Below are 13,819 nucleotides of genomic sequence, written 5' to 3'. Positions count from 1 at the left end.
AGCCTAGGAGTGTGAGGTTGCTGTGAGCTAGGATGACACCACGGCACTCACTCTAGCCCGGGCAAAAGAGTGAGACTCTGTCTCAAAAAAAAAAACAAAACAAAAAAAAAACTGCTCCACCGCCGCGCTGCAGCAGGCCAGTTCCTGCCATGTCGAACACCTGCTGGGGCCTGGCGCCCCCCGAAGCTCCTCCTTGTGGGTGTTCACCGTCCCCTGGGGGAACCCGGGCCAGCCCTGGGCAGGCCGAGAGGCCCCCGTCCTCCCCATCCATGTTCTTGGGGTGCGTGGCATCCCCGCTTTGGGGCCCAGCTGGCAGCACCGCACCCAGGTCTGCGTCTGCTCCCTCTGGGACGCGCTTCAGGCCGTGCGAAGGTCATTTCAGCCAAATGAGTCAAGGCTGGGACCTGACCCATGAGCTCAGGAAACAGTCCCCCTTCTGCGTGGCTGCGGCCCAGGTGGGTGGGCAGGGCCGCGGTGGGGGCGAAAGGTGGAACATCCCAGGCCTCGCCAGGTGGGAATGTGGCCAAGGTGAGGGAACTTTATTCCACTGGCGAAGGGAGCCTCTGATGGTTTGGGGGGACAAGATGACAACCCCAAGTGTGATCCCCGTGCGTCAAAGAGTAAATTTAACATGTGGGTCTGTGTTTCTGACGTGCTTGCAGCTACGTCAGTTCAGATAACCTCCGGGTGAGCTCGGTCGAGGAGCAGTTCCAGGAGGCCTTTGTGTCCATCAACCACCTCTTGCCAGACGACAAGGTGACGGCCTTGCACCACGCCGTGTATGCGAGGTGAGTCGCCAGGCCACGCCGCCGTCTGCCCTGGTGTGGGTCACCTGCTGGATTTGCGAGGCCGCGTGCAGCTCCACGCGGGCTCGAGGGGCATAGGCATAGGAGTGTCATCTCAGGACACAGGGCAGTTGGCTGCCCTGGTTAGATGGGCAGATGCCCCAGGTGGGGGCTCGAGAACCTGCCCCCAACCCGGGCAAGTGTGGCCGGACGGGGAAAAGGAAGGAGCTCGGGTAGCAGAGGGACCGTGCTGCACGTGGTAAGTGTGGTCTTGCTGCAGGCGCCCCAGGATGTCTGGGGAGCGGAAGCAGCAAGCAGATGGGAGGGCGGGAAAGAGAAACGGAAATTAAGAAAAGTTTATTCTCCTTGTTTACTAAGTACTTTAACATTCATCCTTCATGTTACACGTTTCCCCCCACAACTCAGGGGGAGGGTAAAACCAGGTGTCTTCAAATAGCAGTCAGGCACCTGAGGCTGGGCGGGCTCCGCTGCCGAGCGCGGGCCGAGGAGGGAGCAGGTGCTCCAGTGCCCTAGTCTCTTCCTGACACCTGGGCCCGCAGCCAGAGATGTGTGTTCTCTGCTCTGGAAACGGGGAATGGACAAGCACGGGCAGTCCACGGGAATGGGACCACGGGCAGTCGGGGGGCACAGCTCGCCCTGTCTGGAGACACGAGCTTTCTCCTGCATGATGCGGCTGAGGCTCTAAAGGCAGAAAAAGTTACAAAGATCTGGGGACCGCTTTCCCTTCACTGAGAACAGCGCAGGCCCCGTCCCCACCCGCGTGGGGGAGGAGGGAGCGTGTGTCATTCTGGGGCGATCACACTTTGCTGCCCCCGGAGGCGTCTTCTGGGAGGTGTGGGGGTGAGTCCAGGCTGTGGGACCCTGGAGAGCCTGCCACACCGTCCCCTGGGCACTCTGTGTCCCCCAGGGGCCAGGATGTGAAGGAGACTGGGGTGAATCTGGCGTGCGTTGACACCGGTATGTGTTTGTACGTCTCCTCATGCCCTTTCATCATTGGCTGGATAGAGCTTAGAAATGCGGGACAGTCGCTCACACACACCACCGGTCCAGTGTGTCACACGATGATGTGGCCTCGCTCCCATGGTTTGCTCTGTTTTTCGCATAGACTGTAATTGTTATCAGTGTTGCAGCATAGGGAGAAGAGAGCTTATTTTTTCTTTACCCCAAGGTTAGGTAAAACAAGAGTGTTTGTTCCCCAGGCCTCAGCTATTTCTCATGGAGCCTGCTTTTTTCCACTTTAGGGAGGGATGTGCCTCGGGTCACGTGGTTACCGTGAAGTGCACAGGTAAGAGTTTTAGAGACGCAGAGATCAAACGCCCAGCCTCCTGCTCCCCGCCCCACCGCCTCCGAGGACTGCCCTGAGTCCCTCCCTCCTGGGTGCTGGTCGGGAACTCTGTGCACCCCCACCTGACAGAGGAGGGGAGCAGTGTCAGCCCCACCTGTCAGGTGAGGGAGGCGGCTAGGGGTGACTTCTTAGCAGCATATGGGACCGAGGTCCGTGATGTCCTGTCACTCCATCACTTTCTCCTGAAGTGTGTGCAGGCCCCAGGCCTGGGGACAGCACCCGTTGTTCCTGGCTGAGGGGACAGTCCACGTGGCAAGGTCGGGTCTGGAGAAGTCAGGGAGGTGCTTGCTGGCACCTGCGGTAGTGAGGCGGGGGCAGCTCCTCTGGGGATTGGCTGACGTCCCTGTGTGCTGTCATCACCGGGAAAGGGGCTGGGCCGCTGTCAGTGCCGGCACTGCTGACCAGGCAGGTGGGCTCTTTGCTCTGATGGGCTCTTCCCACTGCACCCCCCGCAGCACCCGCCTGTCCTCAAGCCCCGCCTGGAGCCTGTGCCACCTCTCACCCTGGGGGCCCCGTTGCAGTGCTCGCCTTAGAACTGCCGAGAGCTCTGGGCAGGTAGCAGTGACATTGGGGAGAGAGAAGCAGGTCCCAGAAAAATCTGCGGGGTCCACCTGCAAGCCCTCGTTCTCCCTCCACAGCCTGTGGTCTGAGAATGGGCTACAGCTCGCGCATCGTCGGCGGAAACACGTCCACGCTGGCGCAGTGGCCCTGGCAGGTCAGCCTCCAGTTCCAGGGCTACCACCTGTGCGGGGGCTCTGTCATCGCCCCGCTGTGGGTCGTCACTGCTGCACACTGTGTTTACGAGTGAGTGCCCCGCCCCTCTAGGTGTGTCTCCTCGTCTCCCAGGTCCGGGCCGCTCCTGGGCCACGTGAGGGTGTGGCCAGTGTGGGCGGTGAGGGCAGCTGCAGGAACAGGCAGACGCAGCACCACCAGGTTAGGCCAGGTGGACAGCCCCTCTCTGCTCACTGCACACCCGTCACCATCGGCTCGTGGGGACTGCTGGCCCCGAGCCCATTTAGGGATTTTAGACCTGTGGCTCATACAGAAAAGTGTGGACTAAAGGAAAAAAAAATCAAGCTTTTGAAGAATTAAAGTTGGTTTTATTCAGCATCTGACTGAGAAGCACAGCCTGGGAGGAAGCTTTCAGAGCGGTTCTGCCGCACTGCTCTGACGCGGGGTCCGGCTCAGGGCTACACGGGCTGTGGCGCCTCGGCATGTTCAAATCACGTCCAAGCGTGGGTGTGAGCCCACGTCTGGCTGTAGGTCACCAAAGTACACCTGGTTGTACGTTGCAGAAGCATAGTCACTAACCCCGCCAGACACTATCCTCTGTGCAGGAAAAGGTAAGATTGGGATTAGTTATGATCCAGGCAAGAGACGTGGGGGCAGGTGCTCTGTCCCGTTCTGTGTCCAGAGAGCTGCACGGGTCGCAGACGGGATTTGTGAAACGATGCCGGCAGGCAGGAATGAACGCACTGGCTTCTTAGGTGGCTACTTTGTCTCCCACAAGGTAGAAAGAGGAGGGAGGAAGCCCCCCAAATAAAAGGCCCGACCCTCTTGCAGCTAATTGCGGTGGACCCTGCCATGGCTGAGACAGGACGAGCCGGGGCAGGGTGGGTGGGGGCTACAGGGTCTCTGGTGGGGCGCCAGGCCTCTTCTTACACTCGCAGGAGCGTAGAGCATTGGAAAACGCGGGGAAGGTTCCCAAACACAGCGCTTGTCCCGTTATTTTTACCTCCTGTTTGGGTCGCTGCTGGGGGAGAACAGGCCCTGACAGAGCCCCGCAGCGAGCAAAGCTGAGTGTGGGTCTCCAATGCCCAGAGGACCCCCGAGGGGCCGGGTGGGGCCTGTCTGGGAGACACGGTGGGTCTGTGTTTCTGCAGGGTGTGGGAGCCGCAGTCGGCGTCCGGCGTGAATAGGCCAGGCAGGGGCGCTGTCTCCCCGGCTCCCGGACGCCTGGGTGAGTGGGGTAACGGTGGGGTCCCTGTGCTTACCTCCTGCTCCTCTCGCTGCAGCCTGTACCTCCCCAAGTTCTGGAGCATCCAGGTGGGCCTCGTGTCCTTGCTGGACAGCCCGGCCCCCTCCCATCTGGTGGAGAAGATCGTCTACCACAGCAAGTACAAGCCGAAGAGGCTGGGCAACGACATCGCCCTCATGAAGCTGGCTGGGCCGCTCACGTTCGATGGTACGTCTGGGCTTCCGGGTGGTTCTGTTGCTCTCCGTTCGTTTTCAGAGAATTGGTAGTTGCTAGTGGAAGCATTTTTATGACGCCTGCTTTATAATCCTTGTGGGATGATTCCGACATCTGCTTCGCGTTGGTGCCGGTTGATTATCTTTTCTCGTTGAACTTGTCACTTTCCGGGTTCTTGAATGATAAGTAATTCTCCCTTGTGTCCTGGACAATTTGGTTATGGTGTTAGTAGATGCAGAGTCTTATATAAATTGCCAATGCTAGCAGGTAGTGGCTCTGCTTGGATTGAGTTTGTAGATCCTGGCCCACTTCTAGCGCTAATTTAATTTTAGAGCCTTTGGGGTTCTACTTTGGTTATGTGCCACCTCCTTCCTGCTCGTGCCACCTGGAGGCAGAGCTTCCCTTCCTGGTGCCTCTAGGTGGGGGAAGAGAGTCACCTGTCCGTAGGGGCCAGAGCACTTTCCTGTCCAGGGGCATGTTGTGGCGGGGCCCTGCCAGCGCCACCCACCTGCTGGTGCCTCCAGGTGGAGGGCAGAGTCCCTGTCCCCTTGGTGGTGGCCATATCCTCCCATTCCGTACGCCACGGCTCCCTGGAAGTGCTTGAGAAAGTCTTTCCCTGCCAGGGCTGTGCTCAGCAGGCTCCAGACAGCCTTGTTCTTGGAAAAGCCAAGTCCTGTTCTCTGGATGTTGCGAAGCCAGCAGAAAGCCACATGGCACGGCACCTTCGAACACTTCGTAGATGCAGACAGGGCATCACGAGCCTGCTCTTCAACAAATAGGGTCCTTTTCCTTCCTGAGGAAGGCAGGCGGCTTGGAGAGCGGCAGGCATGATAAACACGGTGAATTGTCCTCTTACTGGAGCAGGGTCCTGGCAGGAGACCAGCCGCGCAGGCACCGCCTGGCAGAGTCATCGGGGAGTTTATCACACGGCACACGTAATACTCGGACACATGTATTTCCAGAGAAACAGAAAGGAATTGTTGTGGTCGTGCTCGTTTGCTAACTATTATTAATGATATTTGGTTATAGGAGATGCAGTGCCAGCATTTGTACTTTGACAAAAATCATAATAATGAGCTCTTTTGTTCCTTCTCCACCTCCCCATCATTGTCCTGCCCAGAAACGCTTAGCGCACCGCAGGGCGTGTTCTCAGGATGGCCCTGCGGCTCACGTGTGACGCTCTGCCTTTGGGGGGAGGCTGCTGGAACCCAGCCACCTGCAAGGCAAACTGGCTGCCCCTGGCTGTGTCAGGACCATGGGAGTGTTTGTGGAGCCGTGCTCTGCAAGGCACTGCACTGACCCGCGGTCTGGACCCCGAGTGGCCAAGCCTGCCCCTCGGCTTGTCTTGGCAAATAGAACTTGGTTGGAACATGATCACTCCCATTTGTGTACCTGTCACCTGGGGTCGCTCTCCTGCTGTGACGGCAGAGTTGAGCGGCAGCCACAGACTCCGCGTGGCCTTCAACGCCCTTTCCAGAAGGGGTTTGTGCCCCCGCCAGACTCCCGCACGTCACCCCGGTCCAGGGCTGTTGCACCGTTGTCGGGGCTCAGGGTGCCGGGGCGGGGGCTGCTCTGCACTAATTGCCGTCAAACAACCAGGGCTTGGCCTTTCCCTGGGAGGCGGTTTGTGCTGGGCACAGACGTACACACCGATGGGATTAATTCTCTGGGCCTCCTGCTTCAGTCGGATTGAGAGTTACCGTGTCCCTTTCACGCAGAGATGACCCAACCCGTCTGCCTGCCCAACTCGGAAGAGAGATTTCCGGACGGGAAGGTGTGCTGGACGTCGGGATGGGGTGCCACCGAAGATGGAGGTCAGTGGGCTGGGCCTGGAGGCCAGATCCCAGGGAGGGGCCTCCCCTGTCCCAGCATGAGGGTCCCTTGGAAAGCCCAGGCTCCCCGGCCGGGGGTGTGTGTCAGCTATGGAAACACACATCGGCCTGGTGCCTGTGGGTCACACGTCGTGGTTCCATTTGTCTCGGGACAGCGTGAAACCGCAGGCCTTCTCGTCGGGAGTCAGGCTTTCCCTGACACCCGGTGCTTCTCTTCCTCCCTGCCTGCCAGCTCGGTGTGCGGGGAGCCCGAGGGACGCCCCCAAGCTCCAGCAGTCAGGGATTTGTGACCGTGAAGAACTCTTTCCTTGCGGGACTTTGGAAGACGTGTTATTCCATCCTGCAAAGATCAAGCAGGGACAGCAACCAAATGGGCTGTGACTGCCGTGACGGTAACACGGGCAGTGACGTTAGTAATGATAGCACTGCGCTGAGGCCGGCGCCGTCCTCCGTAGCGTGGGCAAGACGCAGCCAGGACGCCTGGGTTTCCACCGTCCCTTTCTGTGTTAGCGGGAAGCGTGTCATTTAACAGTTTCCTGCGGTAACAAGCCGGGGGGATGAAAACTGGGGAGATTTATTCTCTCACAGTCCCGGAGGCCGAAGTCCGAGGTCAGGGTTTCTGCAGGGGTGGCCCCTTCTGGGCCCCCAGGGGAATCTGCTGCGGCCTCTTCCGGCGCCTGGTGGCCCGGCGACCCCTGGCTTCCCTTGGCCTGCAGACCTGTCACTGCAGCCTCAATCCCCGTCTCCACGTGGCGTCCCTGCGTCTCTGTCTCAAATCTCTGTCCCGTTTGTCTCACAAGGGCGGCTGTCACTGGACTCAGGGCCCACCCTAAATGCAGGGCGACCCCATCTTGACGTCCTTGCCTTACTCCCATCTGCAAAGACTGTCCCAGTTCAGGTGATTTCTACAGTGGCGGGAGACGTATTTTGGGGGGCCCAGAGTTCAACCCAATGCAGGAAGTTCAGTATCTCTCTCTGGAGACCCATTCGTTGAGCCTGCCCCCGTGTAAGGCTCACGGGGGCTGGGCCAGGCGTGGGCTCTTGGGGGCCAGCTTGCCCACACTCCACCAGCATCCGCGGAGGTGCCCACGCCGGCCCAGGGATTCCCAGCTCTTTGTGGCTTGAAGCTCACTCAGCCCTGTGCTACGTGGCTGGTCTGGGGCTCCCAGCTCCGTCGGCACCAGCGCCCCTGGGTTTGTGGTGGGAAGGGGAGGAGGTGCTCTGCACTCCCCTCCCTCTTGTGGTGAGGTCTCCTGAGTTCTTGCTGGAGACCACCTGCCCCGCCAGAGTAATTCTTTTTTTTTTTTTTGAGACAGAGTCTCACTCTGTTGCCCGGGCTAGAGTCCTATGGCGTCAGCCTAGCTCACAGCAACATCAAACTCCTAGGCTCAAGCGATCCTTCTGCCTCAGCCTCCCGAGTAGCTGGGACTATAGGCATGCGCCACCAGGCCTGGCTAATATAGTAGTTAGCTTTTAAAGACATAAGTAAGACAAGTAGTTACATTTTCTTTTTTTTTTTTGAGACAGAGTCTCACTTTGTTGCCCGGGATGGAGTGCTATGGCGTCAGCCTAGCTCACAGCAACATCAAACTCCCAGGCTCAAGCGATCCTCCTGCCTCAGCCTCCCGAGTAGCTGGGAGTATAGGCATGCGCCACCATGCCCGGCTAATTTTTTCTATGTATTTTTAGTTGTCCAGCTATTTTCTTTGTGTTTTTAGTAGAGATGGGGTCTTGCTCTTGCTCAGGCTGGTCTCAAACTCCAGACCTTGAGCAATCCTCCTGCCTCGGCCTCCCAAGAGTGCTAGGATTACAGGTGTGAGCCACCGTGCCTGGCCACGCCAGAGTAATTCTAACTACACTGGGCTTGGAAGAGTGGGGGGCTGGAGCCTCTTTTTCCTGGGAGGTTCAGGACCCCTCTGCAGGGTTGCTCGTCTTCCCTCTAGCCATCCGCTCTGTCCACCACGGAAGGTCCAACAAGCCCCTCTGCCGCCACGGGCTCTGTCCACGTGGCTGGCTGCAACCTCCTACCTGTGTCGGGAGCTTCTCCCACGGCGCATAGAGCTGAATGTGTCATGAAACCATGTGGCCCTCAGAGCAGCCCTGAGCAGGGGACTGTCACTGTGCTCATCTTGTGGGCGCGGAGGCGGACGAGGGAGGTGGGCGTGTCCCCTGCCGTAAGCCTGTCAAGCGTGGAGACAGCCAGGTCACAAGCCAGTTAGCTTGGGGGGTTCGCTCCCTGCAGGCCGGTGGTGAGGCCGATCCACCTCAGCTGTATCTATTCGTCTCCTGTGGCTGCTGCACAAAGGACCCCAAACTTAGTGGCTTAAAATGACACAAATTTCTCAAATGTATTAGATATGGAGGTAAGAAGCCCGAAGTCAGTCTCCATGGGTTGAAATCAAGGTGTGGGCAGGGCCGTGCTCCTTCTGGGGACTCTGGGGAGGAATCTGTTCCCGCCTTTTCCAGCTTCTAGAATCCGCCCGCACTCCCCGGCCGGGCCCGTCCTTGACCTTCCGGGCCAGAGTGCAGCATCCGCCCGCCTCCCTCTGGCGCTGGTCTCTGCTTCCGCCATCCCGTCTCCGTCGCTGGCTCCTTTAGGGACCCCTGTGGTTTCCTTGGGTCCAGCCACACTAGCCAGACCCTCTCCCCGTCTCAAAGTCTGTCCTCTGTCACACCTGGAAGTGTGAGGAGACACAGTCACAGGTCCTGGGGACTGGGACGTGGATGTCTTTGGGAGGACACTTTTCTGCTGACCACCCCGGCTCCCCCAGGACTGAGCACGTGCCTGACATGAGTCTGTTTCCCTTTGGTAGCCTGGTCGTTGTGACAGCCGAGCACGCGTGTGCAGGCCAGGCCCTGGGGAGGTGCTTTTGGCCACTGTTGCCCCCCTCCCCCTCCACTGCCACCTTAGGACAGCCTGTGGCCCTGCCACGCAGCAGAGTGGCCCACGTGGCTGCCACGAGGGGCAGAGTCCAGGGCTCGCCGTGCTGCGGACAGTCCCAGCCTGCGAGTCCCCTGCAGGGCCTGGCTGACCCCGCCCTTGCGTCCTGTCAGGTGGCACTGTGCTCGTCCCCTCGTCCCCTGGCCCCCAGCACACGCCCTCCGCACCCTGAGCTGGGTGTCCTCCTCACTGCGAGTTCCCACCCTTGCTTTCAAGCAGGTGACGCCTCCCCTGTCCTGAACCACGCGGCTGTCCCTCTGATTTCCAACAAGATCTGTAACCACAGGGAGGTGTACGGCGGCATCATCTCCCCGTCCATGCTCTGTGCGGGCTACCTGAAGGGCGGTGTAGACAGCTGCCAGGTAAGGGGCCCGCAGTGGCCTCTGGGGGCCTTTGGGGGCCACGGGGCAGGTGAGACCATGGCACGTTGACAAGTGCTCGGGACGGGCCGTTGCCAGTGTTTCCCTATGACTGGACGAAAAGTAAATTTACAGGGCGTGGGGAAGAAATTTGCTCAAGATATCAAGATATCACCCCCTTTCCTGATGGCTGGGCCAGTGTTTACCCAGCGTCCCTCAGCGGGGTGCTGGGCAGGGGAGGGGCCCTGCAGTGCCCCCTCCCGGCTCGATGCTTGGAGTTTGCAGAGGACTGCAGGGGTGGCAGGCAGGGGAGCCCGGGGATCTGGGCCTCTGAAAGCCACAGTGGGTGGGACTCCAGCACCACTCAACGCTAAGCTTCTCCCAGGGCCAGGCAGACCCCCTCCCCCCAGCCACCTGCCCTTGACCCCCAGGGGCTCAGCATCTGGAATGTGGTAGGAGACACAGCTGGAGGGACCAGCCCAGAGGGGCCAGGAGACCCCGCTTCTGGGAGTGCTGGAGTCTACAAGGCTGGTGGGCACAGAGACAGAGCCATACTTGAGCCTCAGTTTCCCTTCCGTAACCTAGGTCATTTACTGTGGTCCTGCCACCCTGACAAGCAGCCCTGCCTGTCCCCTGACTTTTGCTTCTCTCCTGTCCCAGGGGGACAGCGGGGGGCCCCTGGTGTGTCAAGAGAGGAGGGTGTGGAAGTTGGTGGGAGCGACTAGCTTTGGCATCGGCTGTGCCGAGGCGAACAAGCCTGGCGTCTACACCCGCATCACCTCCTTCCTGGACTGGATCCACGAGCAGATGGAGGTGGGTGTGGCACCCTCCCTAGCTCACGTTGTCCCTGGCACTCAGCCGCCAGCATCCTCTAAGTGTGCCCCAGTCCTGCTGTAAAGAACCAGCGAGTGATGGAGTCGTCAGGTCAGCGAGCAGCCATTTGGTGGCTCCTGGGAGTCAGACACTTGGACTGGAAAACAGATGAGAGCACAGATCATTTGCAGTGTGGGCCTGGCAGTGTGGCCCTGGGGCGTGGCCCTGGCATTCAGAGGAGCAGATGGGAAGGATGGAGGGGCCTCTCCAAGCAGGGAGAGGAGAGGTGGCCAAGGAGGAGCCCTGGGGGGACGGGACGTGTCGGGTGTGCCTCTGTGTGCGAGGAGGACAGGGTGGGCGGGGGCTGAGACAGTGGGTTGGGGGGACGGGTGGGTGAGGACCCCGCACACCTGCTGAGGAGCTGCCTGGCACGCTGGGTGGCTCTGCTGCAGGGGGTTCCCTGGAGATGGAGGGCCTGCAGGGCCCTGGTCGGTGAGGCTGGCCTGGCAGAACCGGGGCAGGCAGGAGGAAGAAGGGCCGCTGAGATCGCTGGGCGCCAGGGGAAGGGAGCGCCACGGCCGTGCGAGCCCCTGAGCCAGGGCAGAGGGGTGGAGATGGGCAGGTGGTGACGCTCAGCTTGGGAGCAGCGCGGGGCCTCGGGGAGGGAGGCCTGGCCACTGTGGGGGCCGCCAGAGGTGCCTGCGCCTTCTTGTGGGCGCTCAGCAAACACCTGCTGCCTTATCTCCAACCGAGTCCCACATCTGTCCGCGGAGCAGTGCCACACGCAGCGAGTCCTCTCTCACCGCCGCTGGCGGGTTCTTGGAAACTGTGACTTTCAGGGAATCCACGTACAGCAGGTCCTCAGAGAATGTCCTTTCTTTCAACGTAATTTCGTTATCACGTTGGAGAGAAAAAACTTCATTTCACTTTGTCATTTCCCTTAGAGTCACAGTTTCCAAGAATCTGTGGAGGACGTTCAGCGAGTCCCTGTGCCGTAGTGAGGCCACCAGCCAGACACACCCTCCCGAAGTCTCTGTTCACGCCTGGAAGAGGCTTCCCCGTCCGCGAGGGGGGCTCCGGGGGTCTGCGTTTCAGTCGTTCCCTCGAGCATCAGTGCGAGGGTTTCCGAGCAGGGAACTGTCCCATTTGTTAGCTTCTGTAGCATCTTCATCCAGCCGTTTCCTCTGTCCGGTTGGGGCTAAAACAAAACCGTTCTGACTCGAACCGGAACTCAGAACACTGTTAGGTGTTAAGGCCGGGAAGGCTCACGTGGAAGTTCTGTAACAATCTCAGGGCAGGGATGAAACGTGCGAGGCATTGCTGCTTGGGGCTTTCCCACGCCTGCCTGGGACCTGACAGAGCTGGCAGCCTCCCAGTCAGAGGCCACTTGTCCCCACCGTGGAGAACAGCCTGACGCTTCTCTCAGGGCCAAAGGCAGGTGCCCGCTCGGTCGCGGTGTTGGAGAGATGGCTGCAAGTGCTAAGGATGATAACGCCTGTGTTTTCGCTTTTAGAGGGACCTGAAAACTTGAACAGTGAGGGGACGAGCCGCCACCATGTGTTCCTGCGGTGACGGAGACAGCCCGGCCCTCCCTGGCCCCCGCGTGGGAACGTGGACGTGAGCAGATGGCCTCCGTGCTCTGCTTTCCGGCACCCTCAGCAGAGCCGAGAGCAGTGTCCCTTGTCCTCCACGCCTGGCACGGCCTGCTTCAGACGCCTCGGACCTCTCACCAGCCCCGGGTCTTGGGCTAAAATGACCTTGGAGCTCTTCTGACCTTCACTAAGAACGAAAGCAGGAGCTCCTCCCAGGTGGTACCTTGCCCGTCTGTCCCTTGGTTTTCTCCACATTCCTGGCGAGATGTTAGGGAATCTCATGTGCAGAGCAACCCTCGGCCACCCGGGAAAGACGCGGCCGGGACCGTGGGAGTGCGGTCACTGTAGATGCAGCCATCTGCACGTCTCTACCCCTGGGGACCAGGACCAAACCCACATTTTCTGCTCCCAAGATCTATTTTCACATGTGGGAAACTCAATCTATGGGTGGTTAGTTGTAAGGTGTATTATCGTTATTTCTTTGTAGCATTTGGTGCTTGACATATTATTGTCTCTTGCTTCCAAAAAATGTATGTGCTTTGGACACACCCACTGAGTGACATTTGTTACCATTTGCCGGGCTTATTTGAATGGATGCTGACTGCCTGTGTAGCCTGGAATTGTAAGCTTAATTCGGGAGGCTCCATTTCTTTGATCTCTTGTATATACATTGTGGATCTGGCATTTTTCTCTTAGAAAAGGTTTCTCAGCAGATTAGAATTAACTCACATTCTACCCAAGACTTAAGAGCTGAGTAAGAACAGACAAGGCTCTGGGCTGAGACAGGAGCACCCCTGCCCGGGGAGCACTGCGGACAAGCGGAGTAGATGCTCACAGGTGGGCAGCAGGCGAAGGCTTCCGTTCACCCACGAACCTGCAGGACTAGACGCCCCTCCCAGCTGACTACACACCTCTGTGGTTCCCAGAACCTGCATGTAACAGAGCAGTGTGACTTAGTAAGTGGTCACTGGCCGTTGTGCTTTGTCACATATTAATTCATCAGAATATGCATCAGTTGTTTTGCCTGTGGCAACAATGGACAGGACCCGTGTGTCTGAAAGAGGGAGCAGAGCCGGGTCCAGGTGCCCGGGGAGGAGCGTGGCTCCCAGGAGCTGCTCTCGGGATGCGGAGAGCCGGGATGCGGAAAGCCCAGCAAACTGGCCGCGTGGCCGCTGTATCGGGGTTCACCCTCCACAGTGGAGCCGCCCCACGGATTTCTGCGTATGTCAGAAAAGATAAGACCATCCTAAAGCATGTTTGCCCAGCTCTCTTTGAAAGCAGCGGTAGCTCCTGAATTGCAGATCCAAACTGCGAAGAGACGCAAGATTTCCCGTGTAGCCATCTCGATCGAGAAAACGTGACTGCGTGTTTCTAGCCCGCTGCGGTCTCACCCTTCTCTAACTTTCACTGGGAAATGTTTGACATCTTACAGTCTTCTCTCAGAAGGTCGCGGATAATACCGATGGCCGGCAATTAGTGACGTGTCCCGTGTGCCTGGCACCGTGCACTGCACGTCTCACTTGTTCACCAGTTTTGTTTGCACAACATACCGCGACACAGGGACTGTGGCATATTCCCGTCCTGTCCATGAGGAAACCGGGGTGTGAAAAGTTGAGCACTTTCCCAGACCACCCATCGGCCGTGGCGGAGCCGGGGTTCGGTGGGGGGGCACGCGGTGCCGCGGGAGCAGAGGCGGTCGGGGAGCGACGCTCCGGCATTTCAGTTTAACGGGCTTTGCACCAGCGGTTTGAACACATCTAAGACACAGTCGTAACTCAGAGTCCTGATTAACTTCTCCTTCCTTTAAGGAAATATTTAGTCTCAGTGGCGACATTTGCTGCTGAGCCGGAGGGTGACGGGATGGAGCTGTTGGCATCCTTTCTTGTTTTCCCTGGGCACAGCCTGGCGCCTTCCTCCCGCTCGACAGCCGGGCCGGAGTG

The 13,819-nt window shown here is 59.1% G+C and overlaps 1 protein-coding gene across 2 annotated transcripts in view; it reads left to right on the top strand.

The window, feature by feature from the left end:
* Positions 1–11,958, top strand: part of TMPRSS3 (transmembrane protease, serine 3) — a 33,154-nt gene extending 21,196 nt beyond the window's left edge. The window contains exons 6-12 of one of the 2 annotated variants that reach the window (XM_012659978.1): positions 2,048–2,091; positions 2,790–2,955; positions 4,167–4,336; positions 6,061–6,156; positions 9,332–9,477; positions 10,135–10,287; positions 11,801–11,958. In XM_012659978.1, the coding sequence (XP_012515432.1) occupies positions 2,048–2,091; positions 2,790–2,955; positions 4,167–4,336; positions 6,061–6,156; positions 9,332–9,477; positions 10,135–10,287; positions 11,801–11,818 (793 nt within the window). In that variant the 3' untranslated portion in view covers positions 11,819–11,958. The remainder of the gene's footprint in view (positions 1–2,047; positions 2,092–2,789; positions 2,956–4,166; positions 4,337–6,060; positions 6,157–9,331; positions 9,478–10,134; positions 10,288–11,800) is intronic. The other variant, XM_012659977.1, reaches the window with a different exon arrangement.
* Positions 11,959–13,819: the final 1,861 nt, after the last annotated feature.

The sequence above is a fragment of the Propithecus coquereli genome, unplaced genomic scaffold, assembly GCF_000956105.1.
Source record: "Propithecus coquereli isolate 6110/MARCELLA unplaced genomic scaffold, Pcoq_1.0 Scaffold644, whole genome shotgun sequence".
NCBI lineage: Eukaryota > Metazoa > Chordata > Mammalia > Primates > Indriidae > Propithecus > Propithecus coquereli.
This window is presented reverse-complemented; position numbering and strand designations above follow the sequence as displayed.